General features: G+C 35.2%; 1 protein-coding gene across 1 annotated transcript; it reads left to right on the plus strand.

The window, feature by feature from the left end:
• BIN2 (bridging integrator 2) lies at positions 1-24332 on the plus strand. The gene is made up of 11 exons (XM_072407000.1): positions 1-568; positions 3597-3677; positions 5139-5193; positions 6978-7072; positions 11620-11715; positions 13418-13525; positions 13718-13803; positions 18228-18303; positions 19188-19270; positions 20509-21542; positions 22920-24332. Exons 1-11 carry the CDS (start codon positions 491-493, stop codon positions 22976-22978), a joined length of 1851 nt encoding a protein of 616 aa, XP_072263101.1. The 5' UTR covers positions 1-490; the 3' UTR covers positions 22979-24332.
• Positions 24333-25633: the final 1301 nt, after the last annotated feature.

Consider the following 25633-nt stretch of genomic DNA (forward strand, 5'->3'; position numbering starts at 1 on the left):
AATTTTCACTGTTTAATTTCAAGTAAATGGCCTAATATTTCATACCAATCACTTTAGTGTTTGTAATGTCTAAAATGTAAATGCTCCATAATCTCAAAAAGTGGTTAATTGTGAAGTTTACAACTGCCAGGCATCATGTTGATTCCATTTCAGCCTCTAATATGCCAAGTTGCTAAGTTGTAGAACAAACCCAATTGTAAGTTTCTGCATTTTGGTGAGTTATGTCCTGGACATATTCATTCACAAGTCACTTCTAGAAATTCATTCACAAATCAATTCTAGAACTTCAGTGCAGTACATGTCATTCCTTACATTTGTAAAGCTATATTCAGTATTAGGTTTAAACAAACGACCAGAAGTGTCTGAAAAAGTGAAGTGGTTTTAGAAAGCTTACGGACCGGAAAAAGCATAATTAGTGAGGAACTGACGTTTCTCCTTTGCAAAAGTTCTCATACACACATAAGGAAACCACATCTGCAAGCAAACAACAATGGCAGAAGCCAAGCAAGGTGGTGCAGGGATCTTTGCCAAAAATGTCCAGAAAAGGTTTTCTCGAGCACAAGAAAAGGTATTGTGAACATTTTTGGTCTTCCAGAACTTCATATATGAATGGTTAAATATTTTCCAAGAGAATACATAAAATAGTTTAGGATCAAATAAGTAGTTAGTGCTTAAGTTTTTGCCTCTTGCAAAATGTGTTTTTTTAAACTGCTTGTAAATTGTACAATCAAATAAAAAACTGGAGAGTAAAATGCACTTTCATCAGATCCAGTCACTTTACTAGAAAGCAAGTTTGTGAAACATTTAAAAAGTTTTTTGCAAATGCATTCATAATGCCTTTGATTTGTTGCAGATTCGTCAACATTCCACAGCATTCACCCTATTTATAATTTAAAGACAGTTGTGGGAAATAACATGTTTCCTTCATGCTTGGTGTATATATTTTGTTTTTTGAATCTAAATAAAGAATAATAACAATTATTATGTTTCCTATAAATATGTATTATAAAACATTTGCTTTACAAATATTTACCCATTTATTCAGTTATCAGGTCAACAGTTTGCTCCAAATCTGTTCAGCAACTTTTTGAAAAATGTTTTCATTTAGCTAATATAGTAAGGGCTAGAGGAAAACTGATTGAAGTGAAGCCATATTCACATGATTTACGATCATCCAACTATGTGCAAGTTCCTCTGAAAATGATTCATAGTGCAACAGCTTCACTGAACAATGAACATTCTCTAATGCTTTTGTAATGCCAGTAATACCAGTAAATCAGATATTAGTTTTTTGTCAAATATTTTTAATTAGTATTATAGGGAAGATGTTAAAATTGTTGGGTGTTTTCATATTTATACTCCTCTTGACTTGCTGCTAGGAATAGTGCATATAGTAATTTATGAGCTGTTATCTTTTGTGGCCCATTCCCTCTGATTTTAGGATTTGTAAACATACAACATTTGACAGTGTATCAGCTGTATGCCCTTCTTTGCTGTAAATGCAGTGTATATGGAGCATATGGAGTATCAATGGCACCAAATGATTGGGCACCACTTCAGAAAGTATTAGTTTTATATGATATGACTATGGACTTTGTAAAGCTCTGCATAATATGTTGGCGCTATATAAATACTGTGTAATAATAATAATAATTCCAGTTTTAACTTTAACTACTGTTATGTCACGGATATATTTTGTGACAGTTTATGAAAATATTGATGGGTTCAATTTGAAGTGTACAAAGAGAGATAACACAAAGACTTGAAAGATTATACTATTTATTAATAAAGATAGATAGATAAAACAATGCAGTTACAAAGACTTAGATATAACAAAAATACTTAGCTACGGAAGTGAGTTGCATTCATCATTCAAGGAGTCTTCCAAATTAATGGCTTGGCAGATGATCAAAAAACATGTTGCATACAGTTAGTTCTGGTCAAGACTAGTTATTAAGCATGGTACTGTGTTTTTAACTATCCAGGAAACTGAGACAATGGCCAATGTTTGACCAGTACTGACCAATGATCATCCCTTAAACCAGCATTTTACCTTATAAGGATGCCAGTTAAAGGATATGCTGCATTCCTTTAGGATGACCTCATATATGGTATACATATACCAGTAATTACTGGTAAAGCATTATTGTTGGTGAGACATTACTGATATTAAATAAATTGTGCTAACCCAACACTCCTCTCCCTGGCTCACCAACATTATAATGAAATACCAACAGTACGCAAAGGCAGAACTTTCAGTGTTGAATCAGTACACTTAGTTATAAAACAGAAAAACCAACCAGCACATAAATAATTAGCATAACAATTACTATTTACCATAAAACATGTAATATAGCTTCACTCTTAATCCCAACCTTTAAGAATCAAATGACAGGATTTAACCAGGATTAGCAATTTGGCCATTTTAGATTTTAGTCACTCTTTTCTTCCATCGGAGTATATTTGATTCCTGTTTTTGTATAATATAATGTTCCCAAAGTCAGGTCCCCATAAACAATCCATGTCCTTTTTAAAGTGTGTACAATATCTACGAACGATCGTGTCGTTACCTCTATGTGCAGGATCGGTGCTATACGATCGTTCGTATATATCGTGCAGGAACGTTCGTCGTTCGTTTTCCGACGATAATAATTGGAAGTGTGTACGTAGCTTTACTATTCTCAAGTCCCTGAGTAAATCATCTCCATTTCAACCCCATCCTTTTTGTTTGGTAATAAGAGAGCCCCTGTTTATGAAGATCTAGAAGAGCCATTTCTCAACAGATCTATTGTATACTCCTTCCTATTCCATACATAAAAAACCATAAAGGATAAATGTAACTAGTTATATAAAAAATAGAAAATGCGGGCAGAGGGCAGGATTCCAGGAAATACACCTCCACTATATTTTTGTGTTGATCTCTAGATTGCTTTGAATTAAGAACAAATTTAATTAGGATAAACAAACTTTAGCACTTGTTGCTTTGATTTGTTTTTAGCATCTCACAGCACTAGACATGGGTTTATTGTGCTGGTTGAATGAGGCCCTGCTATCTGTTGGGCAATTCTGTTTCATAATCCCAACCTTCAGTGGTTAAACATTTCCATAATTACTCAATTTACTATTATAAATACTGCCCCGTGCGGGAAGAGTACAAATGGTAAAAGATTCTCACCGCCCCTTCCTTAAGTCAAGAAAAACCAAAAAATTTCTGGTAAGTGGAAGATATATTTAAAGCTGAAATCCAGGCACAGAATGTGTTAACTATTTTTTCCACAATGGCCACAAAGATTTTTTACTGGCACTTTCACACTGTATTACTTTTTAGATCTAGAAAAATACTAAATCCACCATATTTTATTGAAAATTACACATAATGTATATTCCTGCAATATTCTCTTACTACAGGGTTCATCATTTAAAAAAAAAACAGTAATGATAGGATTTTTCTGCTTTAAATTGTTTTTATATGCAGCAAATGTATTGCAAAAAAAAGAAAAAAATATTCTTGATATTTGCAAATGTTACAATGTCTAACATCCATAATAAATACATTTATTTATTTATTTGTTTAAATGTTGTGTTCTTACTTTTAGGTCCTTCAAAAACTGGGAAGAACTATAGAAACCAAGGATGAAATGTTTGAACAATGTGCTTATGAATTCAACAAGCAGCAGGTAAGAAATATATATAGCTGATTGCAAATAACATCATGCATTGTTTATCCTAACTACTGCATGAATACTTTTTAATGACTGATACAAAAAGAGATATTTCAATAATTATTATATGATTAAAGACATAGGGACTTTTTTGTGTCCATAGCAGTCAATCAAAATCTTTGTGTCATTTTTACCTCTGCAATGCTGAAATCATAGTTGGAAGTTGATTGGTTGCTACAAGAGTGAATTCTTTATCTCGTCTTGTTAGCAGACTTGTTATACCATAAGCCATTAGAGAAGTGTTTTTGCTCGAAACCCCTTTAAACAACTTTCAAGTCTTGAGGAACACCTATCCTACTATATCCACAGCTCACAGTACATTAGTGTGGTGGTCAGTGCTAGGAATGCCTTCTATATTGCTTGCCAGTTTGCCTTACAGATAGACAAAAGGAATATTGCTATCTATTAAACTGACCTAAGAGATACAAATTGCTCATTGCTCAAGAAGCCTTTAGCAACCTCTGGAGGAACCCTTGGGTTTTCCAGAACACTGGTGAAGAAACACTGGGCCTGATTTAATAACGCTCTCCAAGGCTGGAGAAGATACATTTTCATCAGTAAAGCTTGGTGATCCAGCAAACCTGGAATGGATATGGTCCAGGATTCAAAATATTTGTTAGCAAATAGCAAATTATTTGAAAAAATCCTTTCCAGGTTTGCTGGATCACCCAGCTTTACTGATAAAAAAAAGTGTATTCTCTCCAGCCGTGGAGAGCTTTAATAAATCAAGCCCACCGCCTTTGAGTGTCCAATAATTAGATATCTTGTGCTGCTTCCATGGCCATTGTTAGCTATCTCACTTTCTGTGCTGATATATTTTTTATTTACCTACTACTAGCTATAAGACTTCCTGTGTTACAGCAAGAGAAATGAGAGAAATGCGAGAAATAAGAGCTGTCAACTCTTGCAGCCACTGGGTGTTTTATTCCAACAGCATCCACCCGAAGCTGACAGCTTTCTGCTGAAACAGAAGAACACAGTATTTAGTTAATATTTTATTAGATATTTAGGTGATATGGTATGCAGGCTTCAAGCTCATATCTATTGACCACATAGGCTGACTGTTTTAGACATATAATAATGCTCATCAAAAGTGGAGAAGATAGACTATCATAAGAGAACCTGGGTGATTCAGCAAACCCTGGATGGTTTTCTTAAAAATCATTTGCTATTAGCTGGCAAATATTTTTAAATCTGGACCAGATCCATTCCGGGTTTGCTGGATCATCCAGGTTCTCTCATGATAGTCTTCTCTAGTCTTGAAAGCTTTACTAAATCAGACCCAGAGAGTAAAGTACACTGTAAGAAGGCTGCACTGATGTACATTCTTAATAATATGTAATATCTTTAGTGCAGTTTGTTCTCTAAATGCATTTTTACCAATTTAAGAAAAATTAACAACAATTCTTATTTCAGAATGAAAGCAACAGATTATACAAAGATTTAAAAGCTGTTTTTAGTGCTGTAAAAGGTAAGACATATTATAACAAATCTATTCTAAATTCTACATTTAATAATAGTATACACAGATCTGTACCACAGAGAATATTATCTCCAATACAAAGTATATATTGTTGCTGTTCTATTACTTTACCTATTACTTATTATTAAATACTATTCCTGGAACCAGGTAATCATAGCCCTTGGGAGTATGGAAACCAAATGAAGAAGGTATAAGACTGGATTTCTGAATAATTAAAATAATGAAAAGAGATTTTATGAGTTGTTGAACCCTAGAATCAAATGAAAGAAATCAACTCAATATGTCAGATGACAAGCAGGAACACTGCCAGTAACTACGTCAAATCCATGTTTTTCAAAAGTCACTAGTTGTAGCTTGTGTATATGCCATCTTTACATAAATATGAAATTCGCTTGATATTTTCAAATTTTCAAGCTACTGACATATTGTGAAATCTAACTGGTACTTAATAGAATGGTGATGGGATTTAAAGGTTGATGAAAGGGGTTAGGACAAGCTGGACATTCCATTGGGGGTCAAAAACTGTAATGATGTTAAAATGAACCTTCATGTACTATATCTAGGTAATAAACTTACCAGTAATAGGTAACGTTATAATTATTACTACCTTACCTTTGGGAAGTAAGACATCACTGTCCTTCTAGCGTCCAGTGGAATGCGGAGCAAGCAAAATTCTCCACTTGCAATTTACTGTAATGTCTTTCTATTGAGATTTTTTAACTGCTCTGTATTCGTAAGAATTGCAGATCGGTGATACTATCCATGCTCAAAAATACATTAGACAGGGGTAAGAGATAAAAGGTATAATTCTAACTTCACCTTTTACAGTTATGCTTTTCACCAACCATAGTAGGTAAGTTAACAATAAGGAGGGCACCAGACCAATGAAGGCAGACCTACAAATTTAGTACAAGGTCCACTTTAAAAACCTTTTCCCTAAAACCTAAAATCATAAAACAGTATTGAGATCACAACTGCCAGTCTCACCTCTGGTTTTTTAATGGGTTCTCTTTTTAAAGTTTCCATCCGTTATACAAAATAGTGGTCAGCTTCCACCTAAACTTCCTAAAATAGAGAGCATGGTCTTGGTATACATAATAATTTAATATTATTCTCTGTAAAGTGTTATCAAATAATTCAGCACTATTTAATTGAGCTGAATAAACTGAAATAACCAGCTATCAGATAATCTGGAGGAGAGGAAATATATATCTTCATCTCTTCCTTGTAATAGTCATATTTATTTTCTAGACAACCACTTCACAGCCATATATGTGCAACCAATATTCTCATTGCAAACCACATGACAAATGTTCTCATTGTGAACCTTCTAGGGTTATTATGAGACTGATGTCCAAAAACTGCCCACATACATGTATTTATGGCAACAGATACAGGTTACCAAAATTTGGTAACCTGTATCATCTGAGTTTGGTAATGTCTTCCGAACTCAGCATTCCAAACTCTGCCTACCTCTGCCCCATCACTTTTCTGCAGCCATGGCAAGACAAACGAGGCGATTTCTCTCCACATATAAAAAACTGGGTGATGCCCTTCACACAAAGTATCACCCTTGCAGCAGTCTTGTCACTGGGTCAGCATGCTGTCCTGCCCTACCATATACAAGTGGCAGATAAATACACTGGTATTCCTGCAGAAGGGTAGAAGTGCTAACTATGCTCTTAAATCTTTTTTTTTTAGTCCATCAAATGAATTCATCCTATTTTGGTAATCTTGTTACTATTTTGTGATACCATTGTTTTTTTTTCTAGCAATGCACGAAAGTTCTAAGAGACTTGCAGAAACTCTTCAAGTCATTTACAGAGCAGACTGGGATGGATATAATGATCTGAAAGATATTGTAGAGGTAAATATTTATTGGAAAACAAGATAAAATGCACACATCATAGTAAAAATACAAATATACACATAATTATGAACACTCCATAAACTATTTATAAAGCAAGTAATCTGACATTCCCCCTGCTGTCACTAAAAATAAAAATTTTAGATATCCGACTGTTATACTGACTCTGGCTAGAAAACTGTGATTGAAGTAGAGAATGTATGCTTTTGTTCACATAGCTGTAACAGTTATGGAAAGGACAAAAACAATGAAACACACATCTTTTTCAGTCACAACCTAAAATAGTGTTTAGCATCTTAATGTGTTGTGATGCACTGTAATGCATCTGCATTGGTTATGTCGGGGTGCTAATTACAATGAATGGCACTGCATCACGGTATTGCAAATAACATGTATCAATGTGCAACATACTGGTATGAACATGCCCTAAATGCTTAAAGTTATTCTGCTACAGCTGGACATTCGTACATCATTACTGTACCTAAGAGATAAATCAAGGTGAATATCACAGACAAAGCACAGACACTTTCGGTGGCTCTGGCTGGTGGATGTGGTCCTCTGAATTTTCTTAATAGATGCATGGTATTTGTCTTAACCTGCTGTATTCTACAAAGATCAGTCTGAAGTCAAAACTACAATCAGTCAGTGTACGTGCTAATGGTGTACATTGCAACTGTGTAAAATCCACTCATTTACCCATACCTGTATTTTATATTACAAAGGGGAACACATTTTTGTTGAGTTAGATCTTACACTTGTTCTTTTACTAATTTTTGATTGGTGAATCCAGACATTACCCCATTTTTTTGCTATCACATCTATATTTTACGATACAGGGTACCCTCCCTTTTTGGAAAAAGCATACAAATTTTACATACAATGAAAAAATAATGAAATAATAACTTGAATGTACTGTTTATTTAAAATTCTTTTGTTCATACAAAGGATTTTTTGTTACTGTATGACTTTTTTCTTACAGTAAAACATTTGAAAATTAATCGGGTAAGCGGGTTAAGGTAAAAATTGACGCCTATAGCTTTTCCTTGAGTGTTCAGTGTTAGGACAATCCCGTCGGATGCTCCAACAATAGTCAGCCATCATATGTACATCCCGTCTACCCTGATACCGTCCTTCCATGACCTTCAAATCTTGGTGGAATCGTTCAACTTGCTCATCACTGACTGCACCAAGGTTTTCCCGGGAAGTTAGAAAGATGGCTATGCAGAAAAAGCACCTTGATGCTTATATTGCAACCAAGCATTTTGAAGCTCTCCAAGGGATTCTGGACGATTTCTGTGTAATTATTTGCTTTCGTGTTTCTAAGAAAGTCTTTGACAATGGCTTTGAATGATAACCAAGGATTCTTTTCGACTTCTGACATTGTCCTGATAAAATGTTCATCTTTGATGAGCTGCCGAATCTGGGGACCATCAAACACACCTGCCTTTATTTTTTCAAATGACAGGCTAGGAAATGCCAAAATTAGGTATTTGAAACAGTCTCCTTTAGTTGGCAAAGCTTCAACAAACTGCTTCATCAGACCCAGGTGGGAATATAATATTCTTTCTATCAACAAGTGGCTCATGTAGAATGTTTGGATCACCTGGTTTTAGGGCAGATCTTGGAGGCCAATTCCTTTCTACCCAATGCCTCTCACGAGCTCTGCTGTCCCACATGCACAGATAACAGGGATACTTGGTGTATCCGTGTTGCTGACCAAGAAGGAAGCATACCATTTTAAGGTCAACACAGATGACCCAATTGTGTTGGTGATATTGCAACAACTCAATGACTCTCTTTATGTCTGCATATTCTTCACAAAGAGAAACTGAATGGCCAATTGGGACTGACCCAAATATTTTGCCATTGTGAAGGAGGACACACTTTAAACTCTGCTTTGAGCTATCGATGAAGTCACCATTCAGTTGAGTTATAGATTGGAATTCCCAATTTCTCCTAAACCAGGTATGTTAAGGCAACACACAAAGCCACAGTCAGTTCTAAAGTACTGCAGAAATTCAGTTTCTCTGGTTCGAAAGTACGATACCTTTGTTCCTTTGTCAAGTAAGTTTTTCTCATGCAGTCTTGATGCTGGGAGTTCTGAAGCCTTCTTCGATAGTCCCAAATCACGTGCCAAATCACTCAACTCATGCTGATCAAATCCCTTACGAACAGAGTCCTCCTCAATTTCAAACTCTTCATCATTGTTGTCACCTAGTTCATCACCATATTCATGTTCTTTAAGAGAGGGTAGTGTAACGAAAACTGGCACTGAGATTTCATCTGAATGAGCCACTGGGCGTAAAGCTGATAGTAGACTAGGATACTCTGTTACATTTATTTTTCTTGTTATAACCTGAAGTTTTCACCATACAAAAGTAACAGTCACTAAAATGATCTCCTGGCTCTTGCCAAACCATAGGTATACCAAATGGCATCTTATCACATGTGCCCTTTGTTCACATCCGTAAACTCTCGACACACTGTTTGCACAGCTTATGAGGGGCCCAAGACTTATTTTGATCACCAAGTTTAACTTTAAAATATGCCAAATAGGCTTGCTCTACAATTGTGCTGATGTTCGCCCTCTGACTGGGAATGGTAAAACTGCTACAGATATAACAAAAAGAATTTGGGTTCGTTTAGGCACTTAGAATGAGAAACAGCAGAGCCAGACATGATCCGAAAGAAAGGAAATACGTGTGTAAGCAGAACTTACTGTCTTGTGTGTAAATAAATAGCCTATGAAAATCCACGCTATAGTAATTGCATTAATATAGGTGGTAGAGAAAAAAACCTGATGTGATAGAAGAAAACTAACTGCACTTTCAGAATCAGCATACCTGTTTTAGTGTAAATAGGCTTAAAAAGTCAACAATAAATTTGTTCAAAAATTTTCCCCATTGTTATCTAATGCATTCAGATATAGCTTTCCAGTGCTTCTGGCTACTGTCTTCAATAATGTAAGGTTGTATTTTACTGTAATTTACTTTTTATTTAATACATAGCTGTTTTAAAAATATTTGAGCAGATTGTGATTAATGTTGCTACATTTGAGCAAACAAAGGTTAAGCACCTCTGCTCCAAAGATTCCTATACTAACAATAACAAGATATTAATAATCTTGTATTACCCTGTATTTTTTTCATGACGCAATAATCCTTCAATACACAAAAACAATATCATACGGATCAGGTGTTTATGTTCCCATGGTATTATCAGTAAACCCCATATTAGAACATGGATAAGTGTAAAAGGTTAATTTCATTTGATATAACTACAAGGTTCTTTGCTATTTACTATATTACCAATTTCATTGTACAGAGCTGTAATTGTTTTTTTTGATAATCACACAACATATAAAAATATTAGTCCTTATTGTATTGCTGTTTGTTCTGCATTTGCCTTAAAGAGTGGTATGGATATCAGGGCAGCTTCAGTGAGTTAAACTAGTAAGCAAGGAACCGGATGTGCAATTCCCATTTAACACTTAACCTGGCCCATAAATCTAACCCTGGCACTGTCCTAAAAATGATCCTTTAACAGGTCTTGAATCCCAAAACATAACCTACACCTTTACCCTCTAAATCAGGGGTCTGCAAACTTTTTGGACTACTAGGCCATTTCAGGAGGTCAAGAAAGCAAATTAGGCCAGAAGAAGGTCCAAAGAAAGTTTTTTTCCAACCGTGACTGCAAGCAAGCAGCCTCAGTCTTCCTCTCATCCGCGGTGTAGTCTCTGTATGTGTGTGCCTGCTTGGCATCGAAATGCCCCTTGAGATTTGACTGTTTGAAAGTGCTGTTGGTGTTGTTGCACGCTAAACACAGGGCTTTGTTGCCGCGTTGGAGGAAGAATAATTCGTCAGTACATTCGGGGTTAAAGACATGACATTCGAGGTCAACCTTCCGGAGACTGGTATCTGTGCGTTGCTTCTGCTCTTTAGGCATTGTAATTGGGGTTACTGTGCCGGAACTCGGTGATTTTGCGGGAACTCGCGATAATGCTACGAATTCAATTAGGTAACAATAATTACCTAGGGGGGGCATTAGGCAGGACTGGAATACTGGCTAGGCTGTATCGGGCCTAAAGGCCGGAGTTTGCCTACCTCTGCTTTAAATCCTCACCCTAAACTGTTAGACCTTTTTCCTAATTTATTCACTACCACAAATTTTAACCTCATAAGGCCTTACTTACTATATAAACTATAAAAACTTTCTTAATAAACCCAGTGTACAAAATGTAATTTGGTAGGAAACAATTGGGTAAATCTTGAATGAAAAGATTTACAAATAGACCCCACATAGACAAGAATTATAAATCCTTGAAAACATTTCAGCTATATGTTGTATTGTGCCTTTTGTGTACTGAACTGTTTGCATGAAGTTTAGTATTTTAGATAAATGTTAAGATAAAGATAAATTTAGATAAATGTTAATACACATTATTGGCTTTGATACCTATCAGTTGTGGTGAATTATCATTTGTTGTTTAGCAAATTATTTAGCAAATACATTGTTTTTTTTTTTTTTGCTGCTCTATTTTTTTGCAGAATAATGATCTTCTTTGGAGTGATTATGAGGAAAAGTTGTTTGACCAGGTTGTGCATACCATGGAAAATTACATGGCACAGTTCCCTGAAACGAAGGTATCATAACAATAATCCTTCAATTATAATGTTAAACTGTGCATCTAGGAATACTAGTCTAGGAAGACTCAAATGTTCCAATATTCTCCTATCATAATCTATGTCTAAATATTTAACTTTTACAATTTGATTTAAAAACATTATAGATGCATACCTATATTTATGCAAATGTAGCATTACAGGCCTTTTCTATATGTATTGTGTATAAACAAATGTATCTTGTACCTAGGTTATTTTCCATTACAGATGTATTTTAAATAGATAATAAAACAAACAGGTATTCCTGTATGTATCCAATGATATTTTAATAGATTACTATATAATACAATGTGCAGGTCTATGTGTTAGGACTAACTTTATTTCTACATTGTTGGGAACAATTTGTTTTTAGAACATAATTTTTATAGTTTACATAATAGGCAATTCAATCAAAGTAAGCATTTACTAAAAACTAGGGAAAAACACTGTAGGGTGCATTTTATAAACTACAAACCATAGAGAAGCATATCTGGAAGCTGTACTATTCAGTTGAATGGTACATATGATTTTTTGGTGGTTCTGTGCAGTTGTTTTATTTTTTTTGTTTGATGTTTTTATTTTTTTATTTAAATGCATGTCATATGCAAAAGTAAAGAATGTAGGTTAAGGAGGCTCTATACATAATGAAATGATAATTCAATTGCAAAATCATCTTACATATATCAAGTAGTAATTTGTCTAAAAAAGCTACTATGGGATGAGTTATATTTCTATTAGATTTGTCTCCATTTCTACTGGATCAGAAATATATTGATTACTGGTTAGAACTTTAGCCTGCTACAGATGTCAGGCCATTCTATTTTATAGTCGTAGAATATGCAGCAACCCCACAGTCTTTTCTTGATGTGTTAACCATAGTAATATTACTCTGTCATTAAAGTTTTTATTGAGGGTACATGCATAGCAAACATTTATGAGAACAGGAAGATAGGCCACCCAGGAGTGAAATAAGTGTGAACTTGTAACAAGTACACTCACACTTGTACCACACCAGTACGTTCTCAGTAAGTAAAGCTCAAAAATATTAGTTATTAGTAGGTTTATGTCAATTTGATTTGCCTTTTCTCTAGAAGCTCACTGAGTACACTATTAGTATACAATGTTGGCAAACTTTCCCAAGTGCAATTGGAGTTATCATACTAAGTCCTAAATAAGTCCAAGTGATACTAGAAACGCCATTTATCTTACCAATAAACATCATGTGATCAATAGGTTATGTTTTATAGACAAACATTTACTTATTTCAGTTTCACATCACATTACTTTATATTTTAAGAAATCAGGTACAGTCAACTTGTGTTACCAAGAATGACCTCACTTGTGAAGATGCAAAGCTGGACAATATGTAAAGCTGAACTGTAGGTTCTTCTTAATAATCCACCTTTACCTCTATTTGATAAACTTGACATAAACCACTGCTTTATTTTTAATAAAAATAAAAAGTAAAACAAGTGTAGAAGACATGACTCTAGCAGAGGAGTGCCACTTTGGGACCAAAAGGTTGGGTGCATACAGGTTGTGGGCCTACAAGTTTCAGCAATGAATATGCACGCCTAGAGAAAACCAGCCCCCTTTACCTGGGACAACAGGGCCATCGGTAAGTAAGAAATTAACACTGAATAGCTGTATATATAAATTATATTTATAATGTGTCACATTCTAGGAAAGGATTGCAAAGAGAGGGAGGAAACTGGTAGATTATGACAGTGCAAGACACCACTTAGAATCTCTACAGAATGCAAAGAAGAAGGATGAGGCAAAAATCACAAAGGTAAATGAAAACATGTTCAATAACCATAACCTAACTATAATCATTTCCTTTAGAAAGTCTAAAACAATCTGCAACTAATATTATAAATATAAATATATTAATAACACATATATAAACTCAAAAGCCTAAAATGCTTAACACAATAAAAGATTTTGTTTAGGCTTTCAGCTTAAATCTATTGCATTTTTTCAGGCAGAGGAAGAGTTTAATAAAACTCAGATGATCTTTGAAGACCTAAACAAGGAATTGCGGGATGAATTGCCAGTTTTATATAACAGGTAAACAACAGTATATTATGTGACTAGGATACTCAGGGTCCTGAGCATAGAATCCATTGTCCTGTCCTTAGCAAGTCTTGCACACATGGGTGAACACTAAGGAACTTTGGCAAAAAATGATTTCTCTAAAAATGTTATTTTTACTAAAACTTCACAAAAATTACATTCATTTTTTTAACCAATAGAGAGTTCCAATGTCTCACTGCAAAGCCCCAGCAACCAATAGCTATCCAGTCCTTCCCTCTATATATATAAGCCACAGACTAGGAGTTTCTTTGTCATTCTGATTCTTGCTTTTGATGAGGGTAAACATGGAGAGTGTTCCAGAGAAGAAAGAGCTTTGCAGATATACAAGAACTTTTACAACTAGAGGAAAACATTTACAGCACATTTACATTCAGGTCTCTTTGAGGCAGAGTCAGTTTTGTATTGCAGGGGAGGCTTGAAACTGTTTATCTGCGGAGAGTGACCACAGCTTTTGTCATCCCTGTTAGTAGCTGCTCAGTGCTATTGCTGTCTCATTGCTCAGTTAGGCAGACACCACCATCATTGCACAGACCAGACCTCTCATTTTGAGAAAAGTTTTTTTTTTAAGTTTTTTACACCTTTCTCCAGACTGTATCTGTATTTAGCATTGTTACAGTGAGAACACAATATAAAGTCATACACCACAGAGAAGGTCATAATACTGATATTATTCTGTATCTTTTATACACCAAAGTGCATAACAGTTGATGAAATGTAACAGTCCTTTAAAATTAAAATCCTAATACATGACACAAAAATAGTATACATTGCAAACATTTTTCCTTCTCATTGACCCCATGCATAAAGTTGTCAACTTCCCACTTTATACCACTACTGAACACTGCACATTTTGTAGCAATAAGTAAATCAAGTTTAAATCAAGCATTTCAGTAAAATTAGGTTTTTGGCACATTTCCTGTGTGTTTTGTGTCTCCCACAGCCCTCACCCTTGTAGTTTTCTGAGCCTATACAAATAACAAACCTCTTCTTAGGTAAATCGGTGGTTGGAACATGTAAGTAAAACAGAGAGCTTCCAGTCATCAGCACTATTCTGAGCCAAAGATGCAGCCCAACTTTCAAGACAAAACAGACAGGATGATGATGGAGTACCTGTCATAGGCAAAAAAGAAACAACAAACATAAAGGCCAAGCCTTGACATCCAGGTTAATTTAAGGCAGATATTTATTCATACATACAGAAATGTTGTGTACATTAACAAGGTATATACCATTTCAAGGTGTTTAAATGGAGTTCCTAAATTTATAGTCCATCATAATACTAAAATGGGTGGGGGTGTGCCTATTGAATAACCAATAACAGTAGTCCAAATACTGCTACACAACAACATCAGCAACATTACACTTGGTCAATATTTGTACGTGCGAGGTGTGATCAGCTGCAGATGTTTTTTCCTGTTAACTCTTCGAAGTTCTTATCATCTGGTTGCAACTTGGTTTCATAATCGTGCTTAGCTGTGTAAAAACAAAACATTCCCTTTATTTCAAATTCATAGGTTCATAACTTAAAGCAAAACTCTTGCCTGACATATGAAGAATAGGAATATACAGAGAATAGGTATCCCTATATTAGTACGAAACATTGCCTTTCAGGCAACCAAGGGTTTGCTTTACAGAAGTCGATACATTAGAAGTTAGAAACTTCCTATAAAAAAAAATTTTGTATTACCCCAATAAATGGATTGTTTTTGATTTGATTTGCTTTTAATAAATAGTTTTTTTCACAAATTAGATAATAAAAACATATGTTCATGCACATTCTTTCTGCCATATCCATTTATATACATTTATGTGCCACCATTCTCCAGACACAGTGCATATGACAGTGGCACCAGGACTACAGTTCCCAGCAGACATTGGTTCAGATGTATAAGTGCCAGAAGTAAGAGTAGGCTCTGTTCTGGCCTATAGCACTGGGCACCTAAATGCTGGACATGCTACAGAGGTGTACAGAGGGCAGAACAAACACCCCCTAGATGACACCGCTGTGCTATAATCTGGTGTCACCCAGAAACAGGGAGAGGGGATAGGTTTTCTGAGCAAAAAGAAGAGCTGGATTTACTGCAGAAAACACCATGGACAGTTTGCAAGAGTGCAATAAGTGTGGGGACACCATGGTAGGCAATCATTTCCAAAACAGTGTTTGCATACAATTTAAAAGGAGGACATTACTTCTACAGAATGGGCAACCTCCAAGTAGCAATTACATCGATTTGTTTGATTCTCCGAGTTGTATGGTCATCCAATACAATGCTCCTGATGTACCCTGCTCAGTACATGCCACAAAATAAAGTCTTATTTGGTGGCATCATATACTCTCAAAACATGTTTCATGTTTACATATAACATTAACTGATAAACCTCACAACCTCAGTGTTAAATTTAAAGAAAAGGCTGAAAAAAGAAAGATAGGCTCAGAGACTTATGCTTGAATTTTCTGGTATTCCAATACAAATGTATGGAAACAGAAAAAAAAGATCAAAAGAAAAGAAAGAAATGTAAACCACTGCAATAATAATTCCCAGCAAAGTTTGTGGATATTTTTTTTTGTGTGTGTGTTTTATTTGCCTCACATTAAAGAATGTTTACATTACTTTTATTTATTTATTGTGCTTTAAATATGGCAGAAACTATAATCAGTGCTAAAAGCGAATAAGACCTTGTGTGTGCAGGCTTTGGTACATTGCTTTCCCCCCAATGCAAATCAATAGGAAAGCAAAAGTAGATCAGAAAGGTTCCAAACAGCTCAAAAGAAAGTCAAAAACATCTCCAAAGTATCTTAGAATGATCAAAAAAGAGAGCCCGTCCATTCCTCAAACATGTAAACATAGTGATGTCTTAATTATCCAGTTTATTAGCTATCTCAAATACAATCTGTCTTCCCATAACGTATGCAAGTTGTGACTTTGTGTCATCAATAAAGCCCCTAAAAACCAAAGAGTTTGCAAAAATATTTGATGTTAATCAACTTAAGTACACAGACGTCAGGGGGGAGTGAAATGAAGTTTGGCTTTAAAATACAATCACCTGCATTGTTTTTTTGAAAGTTAGTAAAACCCACTTTTTGTAACTATTCTTTTTCTGTATATTAAACTGTGCCTGACATCTAGTGGTAAAAAAGAGTTTAGCCCTATGAATGCCTTTGAGTTTTACCAGCTGTTATTATTAAAGAGGAACTAAACTAAAAACTACCAAAAAAAAAAAAAAATACACTTACCTTCAATCCCGCAGGGCAGCCGGATCCCTTCGGGGGTGTCTTGCATCTGGTCCCGCATCGTCCCGGCATATGTCCTGGAGCCAGCGCTCCGGGCGCCGCCATCTTCGTCTCTTCTTCTAGGATCTTCCTCCTATGTCACCTGACCCAGGCCTGAGATCGGGTGACGTAGGATGAAAATAAAATGCACCCAAGAGCCTCTTGAGATACATGACATAGGTATCCCGGGAGGATTTGCGCTCCTAATTATTCTCCATCGCCTAAGCAGGGTGGTGCTGTACCTTTTTAAAAAAAAAAAACAGAATTTTTACCTTAAATAAAAGGGTTTAGGTACGCTTTAATTAGTATAGTAGTACTAGTACTTGTATTAGTATATTTTCCAGACTACAATATATTTATTAATTAGCATAGTAATAATTAGCATGCATTTATGTCTATTTCATTAAATAAATGTAACTGAAAATGAATATAAGGGGATATGAATTGTGTTTTTTTCATTTTAAATTGTTGTTACTGTGATGTCTATAAGTGTACTTTGAAGTATTGACATATTACTTTTGTTTATTGTAATATAGAAACCATTTATTTGTAAACAACAATATTCAGACTGAGAGTACATTATAGAACATATGTCATGTTCATCCTTAAAGTGCATTGAAATGCTCCTGTATGATGTTCCAAACAAACACCAGATGAAATCCCTGAATCTGCAAAATTCCATTTTTTGTGTCTCACATGCTCCCCCTCCCAGACACTGCAGTTCACAGTGGGAGGATTTTAATAAGAGGCAATGCTGTCAATCTAGAAAGCAGTAGGCAGGACTAGGTGTTGCCAGGTGCTGATTGCCAAGCTATAGATTTATGAATCTTTATTCTTCTTTATTATTTATAATCTTTATTTATAATTCTTCTTATTTATAATCTTTATTGTTGATAGCCCTGCCCTCTACAACTTTCTTTTAATTTTTATACAACTGTAATGCAAATAGACACAGCCTACATGAGGATGGCAACTCTGCTCTGAATTCAGGAGCAGTGCAGCATTGTTACCATTCCATTACAAGAAGTTCACTATGTAGCTTGGCAGGTGTTTGTGGAACCTTGCAGAGGGACTGATATCTGGACTGAGGGTCTGTGTTAATGCCTCTTCTGTTTTTTTTTTGCAGTCGAATTGGATGCTATGTGACCATTTTCCAGAATTTATCCAACTTAAGGGATGTATTTTATAAGGAGATGAGTAAGGTAGGGGTATTGGTTCCAGAGAGTTCTGTATCTGAATCCAGTGCAGTGTGTTTTATATAAAACTATAAAGGTCTATAGATACAATGATCTGCCAGTTTTTGGATAGACCCTATAACATAACAACAAGTAATTTATTATTTCCTAAACTCACACTTTTTTTTCAGGTTTGGATTAAGTGGGCAGAGTTTTTACCACTGTCTATGAACTTGTTAGAGAGAATTAATTTTTTTTGATCCCCAGTCACCATAAATTAGTAAAGGTAAATCCAAAACTTTTAGGTGTCACCAGAAAATAAGTGATAAAAGTGAAGGGAAATCTTACCATGGGGACACATCATCTCACTTGGAGCTAGATCCACAGGACAGGAAGTAAGGGTAAGCTCCATAATGAGACACATATGGTAAGTAGGAAAGGTATTTTACCCTTCCTTACCCTATTAAAAAAATTGGGTTTTTTTCATATAATTTAAAGTATATTTTACGACTTTTTCTAATGTTTTAGGTAGGTAATGGATATTTGTTTTCTGATTTTATCCTGTCGGGAGCTTTTTTTTCACTTTCTCTCCCAGACACAAAACAGAAAGTCAGTAGAAATCTCTCCAAAAATTTTTTTATTTATTTATACATCCAATTACCCATTTTAGAATGAAAAAAATAAGGCAAAGGCTGATCATTGGACAAGGGAAAATCAGGACATTGTAAGGTATATTCTGAAGTTTGGCATTAAGGGTGTACGTGAATAGCTTGTGATGTATGATTGTTCTGTCTTATATATCAGTGCTTTTGCCCTGGTAATAAATGCATTCCAAACTCTCTCTGAAATATACACCATTTACATTATTGGTGTTTGTAACTCATACCCTGATTTTACCATCTTACTTGCAGCTAAACCATGAACTATATGATGTGATGAGCAAACTGGAGAAGCAGCATTCCAACAAAGTATTTGTCATCAAAGGGGTTAAAAGGTATATTTCTTATTACTTACAGTATATTAAATAGAAGTGTGACAGATATTTATGCAAAAAAATGATTTTTATAATTAACACACCCTAGTACAGCACTAGCTTATGGATTGTGTAGATGGGCTTTTTAAATGTGACATGAAACTGTATGGTTGTAGAGAGCCCTTCATCCCACCATTGCTTCATAATATTTTACTACACAATGCCATTCTCAAACATTTTACCCTAGAAGAACCCTTGAAACAATTTTCAGGTCTCAAAGAACACCTGCTAAAAACAAATAATTGACAGTGGGAATAATAAATCTTGCACTCCCCAGCACCCCCCCTCATAGTGATCGTCAGACTGCCACCATTAAAGACAGGTAAAAAGTTTATGGAAAAATATGGAGACACAATTGGTTTCCTTGAGCAATGAGCAATTTGTGCCTCTTGTAAATTTAACTCATACCAATGATCATTTTGAATATCTTACCATAAAGACAATGTAGTATGTGAGCTGTGGATATACTGTAGTAATTATAGCAAGCCTGAAATTTATTTCCAGGGTTTTACTGTGTTAAAAAATCCATGTGGTTCGATGGAACCATTGTTGAGAATGGCTAGAGCCTGCTGTGTGACTGTAATGTTAATACATGCTGTTTCGTCTTTGTCTCCAGCTGTAGAGCATCATAGAATAAGGTGGCAGTAAAAAAAATCTATAATAATAATAAAAATAAATTTGATCTCAAATGCCTAACTCCAGCCAAATCATGTTAACACAAAAGGTCTGATTTTTTAAAGCTCTCCAAGGCTGGAGAGGATACACTTTCATCAGTGAAGCTGGGTGATCCAGCAAACAATTTGGATCTGGTCCAGGATTTAAAACATTTGCTAGCAAATAGCAAATTACTTTGAAGAAATCCATTCCAAGATTGCTGGATCACTCAGGTTCACTGATGAAAGTGCATCCTTCACAGCCTTGGAGAGCTTTAATAAATCAGGCCCAAACTGTCATAACTGGCATAACTGGCCTAAAACAAGTAGGTAACTCAAGAGACACTTACTGCATACTTGATCCAGATTAGTGACTTATTGTACTGAAGCCACAAACAGTTAGTTAACTAGTATTTTAAAATATCCTACATTTCTCAGGACAGGTTATAAAACAATCATGTACTTTCCAGATATTTCACCAGTTATTTGTTATTAAGATGTCATTTTCTATCTTTGTAATCTAATAATAAGTATTATATTTTATAGTAAAAGAAGTTCTCTGTTGATCTCATCTCCTATAAGTTCCACAAATTCCTTTTTCATGGCTTCAGTAGACCCTGGAGTGAGTATTTCATCAACAGGAAAAGAGAAGAGTACAAATGGGTCCCGCACTTCTTTAACAAGTGACACCCAGGATTCCTCTACTGATGGCAACTCCTGTGCTTCAACAGAGGAGGTGCAAACTGATCTGTCTCCAGATCCTCTTGAAGAAGAAGGCGACAAACAACCCAAAGAACCTGAAAATGAGTTTATGGAGAGCACAAGAAAGGAAGATTCACTGGAGTCAACAGAACACATGGATGTGGAAGACACAACAGAAAGCAATATGAAGGAAAGTAATAGTTCTGAGGTTGTGGCTGATGAAGGAGAAGAAACCATAGCAAAGGGGAACACTGATATCCCAACACAAAGCAAAACAGACAATGCATTGAAAGATTCACAACACAGTACTGAGAAGATCACAGATGAACAAGGATGCACTGGAGAATGCAAAGAATTCAAAAGCCAACATGATTCTGTAGACATTATAGATGGGGAATCTGTAGAAAAAGTTACACCTGGTTCAAAAGATGAGATTGGAGAAAATCCCGGGACAGGTAATAAGGAGGACTTATCAGAAGTTTGTACAGGGAGTACAGCCATTCAACATAAAACAGGTATTGCACTGACGGAGAACTTAGAGAACTCAGCAGATGGGACTCCCATGGACAATATCCAAGGATCCTTGGGAAACATAACCAACAATGAATCTGATGATAAGAATCAGGATTGTTCCACAAAAATGGTGATGGATGACACTGAAAACAAAGAAAATAATGAGCAGAATTCTGATTCTGAAGCACAGGACACCAATAATAAATTCTTATCAGAAGATGAAAGTATTACTCAAGACAATACATCAGACATTGGGACTGAAATAAGTAACACAGAAAGGCAGTTGGATGTCTGTGATGATGAGAACAAAAGTTCTGATGCTGGAAATATTGTCACTGCCAATGAAAGTTCCTATTCAGATTCAGGTATATTTAACTAATTCAGATTTTTTGTATTACAAGATTTATTATTGGTATGTCATATATTTATAGCCTAAATTCGAAAAACATGAGCATCATGTGAATTTTCCTCATAAGGTGAATCATTGCTCCCCAATATAAATTTTGCAATTTGAGGCTCTATTTATAAAACAGGGACTCTATCACATGAGCCTGGAACATTCCCTCAAGGGAATTTTAGGTGGAATGTCCTATTCTCTGTTTTATAAATAGAGCCCTTAGTGTCTCATTCACCTAAGTACAATGAAGAGGACAAAGGCAGAAGCCTCATTGACAAATTATAGTATGGTATCTTTTCCCAAGGTGGTTCATACAGAAACCGGAACATTTGTATATCTAATGAGCCTTTCTGGGTGTAATGTAGTGCTATATGGCCATTAGAAACATAGGTCTGATACATGTGTGGAGTATATGCCTGTTTGGAGCCTGGCAGTGTAATATTACACATTATTAAATATACAATTGAAAGCTTTTTTGTGATATCTGTTTGATAAGTGCAAAAAACCTGTTGATCCTTGCTGAGTTTGTACTGAGTTTGTAGCTTACCCTGTCCTCTGCTGACAATTCCGCTTGTGCATGGATACAGTTACTAAATATTGTCATCCTAGCAAATTAAGTATTTATACTAGCAGGATCTCCAGAAGAAGAAAAAAAGGGGAAAAATAGGGCAACTAATGCGGCCTCCACATTAGGGTCTGGTAAACTGTAATATATTACTATGGCTCCTATATGACATGCAACAAAAATAATCAATGTTGCATTAAAATCTGATGCCGCCAGCCTAAATGCAAGGCTCCTGAACATCGTCTTGTCACTAAAAATTCCAGGGGGAGATGGAGTGTCAGGGGGCAAAAATTTAAAAACCATTAACTTTTCCAATAATAAACAGTAGGGCATTCTTTTTGTTGTGTGTTTTGGCCTTTTGCTTTTCATTTGTACAAGTATACATTCCCTACATTTTGGACCTGAGCAGTTGTATTGTCACATTGACTACTATTGGATTACTTGTGTGTGCCCAGGTTGTAGGCCTTATTTTAGTTTGCATTTAACAGAACAGAGCCATGTGAAAATAACAATTGGCCTGATATGAGTGCAAATTGCATAGGAGAGTATATTTTTCAGAAGGCTTTAGCATTGGTTTTTACCATTATTTTCAGGAACATTCATTTTTTCATGTTAATTCCCCCAATCCACATTTTTAAATGTAGGATACAACCCATACTCATTGTTTTATTCCAGATTTTGTCTAACAGATTCTTTTTGAATTCAGATGTATACCTGCTTGTATACATGATCTGCATGTGCCAAAAACATTGTTAAAGAATAAAATCTCCTTTTACACAGTCACAGCAGAAGAAATGATGACTCCAGTACCAGTAAAGAGGCAGAATAAGAAGCACTAGTTTCAAGTGTTTTAAACTATGGAACATCAAGTTGACTCTTCAGATACAGAGCGATAAACCTTCATATAAGGGGAATGAAGCAACAAAACAGATATGCAACTCTTCTGGAAAACCTAAAAATACTGACCCTATACAAAGATATAAGAGAATTCAATAGCTTAATTCCTATTAGATAACCATGTAAAATAAATTGGTTGATGAAAAAAAAATCTCATCACTATGTGTTACCTAAAGCTTTATATGTTTTACTTTGTACAACATGTACCTATGTAAATAGGGAAGTCGAGTTTACTATTTACACACATAGATTCTGCTTCCTACTTTACAGTTCTGCAAACTAACTCTGATTTATTAATCATTTCATCTTCAAATCTATGAGTCAGTCCACTCATCGAAAACAATGCCACTCCCTGTGTCCTGGTAATAGGTAATATAAATGTTTAAAGATAAGGTTTGATCTACATAATGTTGCAACCACTGTTCATGACTGTGAAATGAGGAGACATACACCCTATAACCACATGGCATGGAGAAAACAGGAAAAAGTGTTTTGATAACAGGAATAGCTTAAACATACTAAATATACAACAAAGACCCATGTTCCAATATAGCAGGCAACACATTATTCTAATAAGTAACAGTCCTCCCCGAAAAACTCCTAAAGGAATAGCTTAAAATAACAAACATATTTACGAACAAGCATAAAAACATAGATTCAAAATATTTGCTAGCAAATGATTTTGAAGAAATCCACTCCAGGTTTGCTGGATCGCCCAGCTTCACTGATGAAAGTGTATCCACTCCAGTCTTGGAGTGCTTTAATAAATCAGGCCCAAAGCCTCCTACATTGTTGGAGAGTAGAAAGGCTGCCACCCCTACAAAAAGATCATTGGTGTCAGAGGTAAGGGTAAGGATCCCCTAGCAACCTCTGGAGTATAGGCCAAAAAAAATGTGGTCTATAAAATGTATATCCAAGTTGTGGACAATAAAAAATATTGCTGGCGTACAACCAGTAGTAACATGAACATTTGCCATAAACATAAAAGTCAGCTGATGTGGGTCCTGCATGAAGTTCACCAAGCATTCTAGATTTATGTCTATGAGACCAGTATGGGAGCAATGCGTGTTCATCTGTGTATTTCCAAACTTTTGAAAAACTGTCTCACAAACTCTAGCACAGGGACTTTAATAGGATTATAAAAGTCACAGTTGCATCACTGTGACAAAACTGTACTTTTTTTATTAAAATTAATATTTTTTTGTTTATAGTCAAACTGCTTTTAAAAAAAGAAAAAAATATTTTCATGTCTTTCTGTCTATAGATTTCAGAGAAAATAAAACAAATTTTACAAAACATTTTTGCCAAAATTTGTTGATTTTTTTTAGAAAATAATCTATGTATATTATTATTAGTTAAATTCCTTCTGCAAGACATTTACCTAAGGCTTTCCACAAAGGCACTGCAAACTTGTTCCACACAACCTGTATATGTAAAAGAAATCTGTAAACCGACCATTAGCTGAATTTCTGCTATTAGCTAATTATGAGCTTTTTAATGCAGTAGAAGAGTTCTGGTTGGAGAAAATAATACAAACTAACTGAAGAAAATGATAAAGCTATGCACAAATTCTTAAATGGAGGTTGGCAAGGAGAGCCCATTATTTCTATCAGCAGAGGCATTCATAAACTCAGTCCAATCCTAATTAAAGTACATGAACGTCCAGGGTATTTCGCCACGAAGGTTAAATATTAATTAAAGATTTTTTTCTGTTTCTCTCTATCTATAAACTGCTCTGGTCTTCAGGGGTTGGCTGTACAGTAAGTGGGAATACTCAGAAACCTAATCAGACACTTCTAGTGTAGTAGTGTAGTGCTGCAGAGACAAGATTAAGACTTATGATCATAATGTTATTATTGGAATTGGTAGCTTAAGCTTTTAGGGTTTGGTTTCTCTTTGATAATTATATGGCTGGTTATGGAAAGTTATGTGATAGGTGTGTCTATTTATAGTGCTGATTATGCTATTTACAACTGAATAATATGTCCATTGTCCTGTCTCATGTACTATAAACCTTTATCCAATAAAAGACCTTGGTGGAGAATTAAATGGCAGTGCTTGTACAGCTATATGGTGGAAAAAAGCAACACTGATAGTCTCATTAAACTACAAAATTTTGCCAAAAGGGTCACATATCTATCTATATCATATCTATATCAGAACTGTCCAATACCTGTCATTGAGAGGCAGAAATAAGTCATCACACATTACTAAATTTACTGTTGTCTGAGAAATACTAAAAATGTGTGCAGATCCTGGACCTCGGTCCATAGCTGCACAGTTCTTGTTGATAATATGTGAAAGATTTTGTAGAAGCCTAATTTGAGCAAGGTTTGGTGTAAAAGAATAGTTGTGTTTGACTGTTATGGGTTAAATTGAAATATCACTATTTATCCTTCCATTAACCTGCTCAAATGGGACCAGAAAAAAATCACTGCTACAATTTCTGGGAAATTCAGGATGTCCCTAGACACAATGTTACCAAATCTTTCATGATACATTTTGAAGCCAAAAGTCTGCTTGCTCACAAGAGAAGATCCAAATTTATATATGTACATAAATGGTATAAAATAATTATTTAAGCATCATTAGCAGAA

The sequence above is a fragment of the Pyxicephalus adspersus genome, chromosome 1 (assembly GCF_032062135.1).
Source record: "Pyxicephalus adspersus chromosome 1, UCB_Pads_2.0, whole genome shotgun sequence".
In the NCBI taxonomy this organism is placed as follows: domain Eukaryota; kingdom Metazoa; phylum Chordata; class Amphibia; order Anura; family Pyxicephalidae; genus Pyxicephalus; species Pyxicephalus adspersus.

What these genes read in the sequence shown, in the direction of transcription:
- BIN2 (XM_072407000.1), top strand. Translation starts at nt 491, where the DNA reads ATGGCAGAAGCCAAGCAAGGTGGTGCAGGGATCTTTGCCAAAAATGTC. An exon ending in TTTCTCGAGCACAAGAAAAG is followed by an intron (nt 569 to 3,596) that starts GTATTGTGAACA and finishes TCTTACTTTTAG; the next exon opens with GTCCTTCAAAAACTGGGAAG. An exon ending in AAGTTCCTATTCAGATTCAG is followed by an intron (nt 21,543 to 22,919) that starts GTATATTTAACT and finishes CCTTTTACACAG; the next exon opens with TCACAGCAGAAGAAATGATG.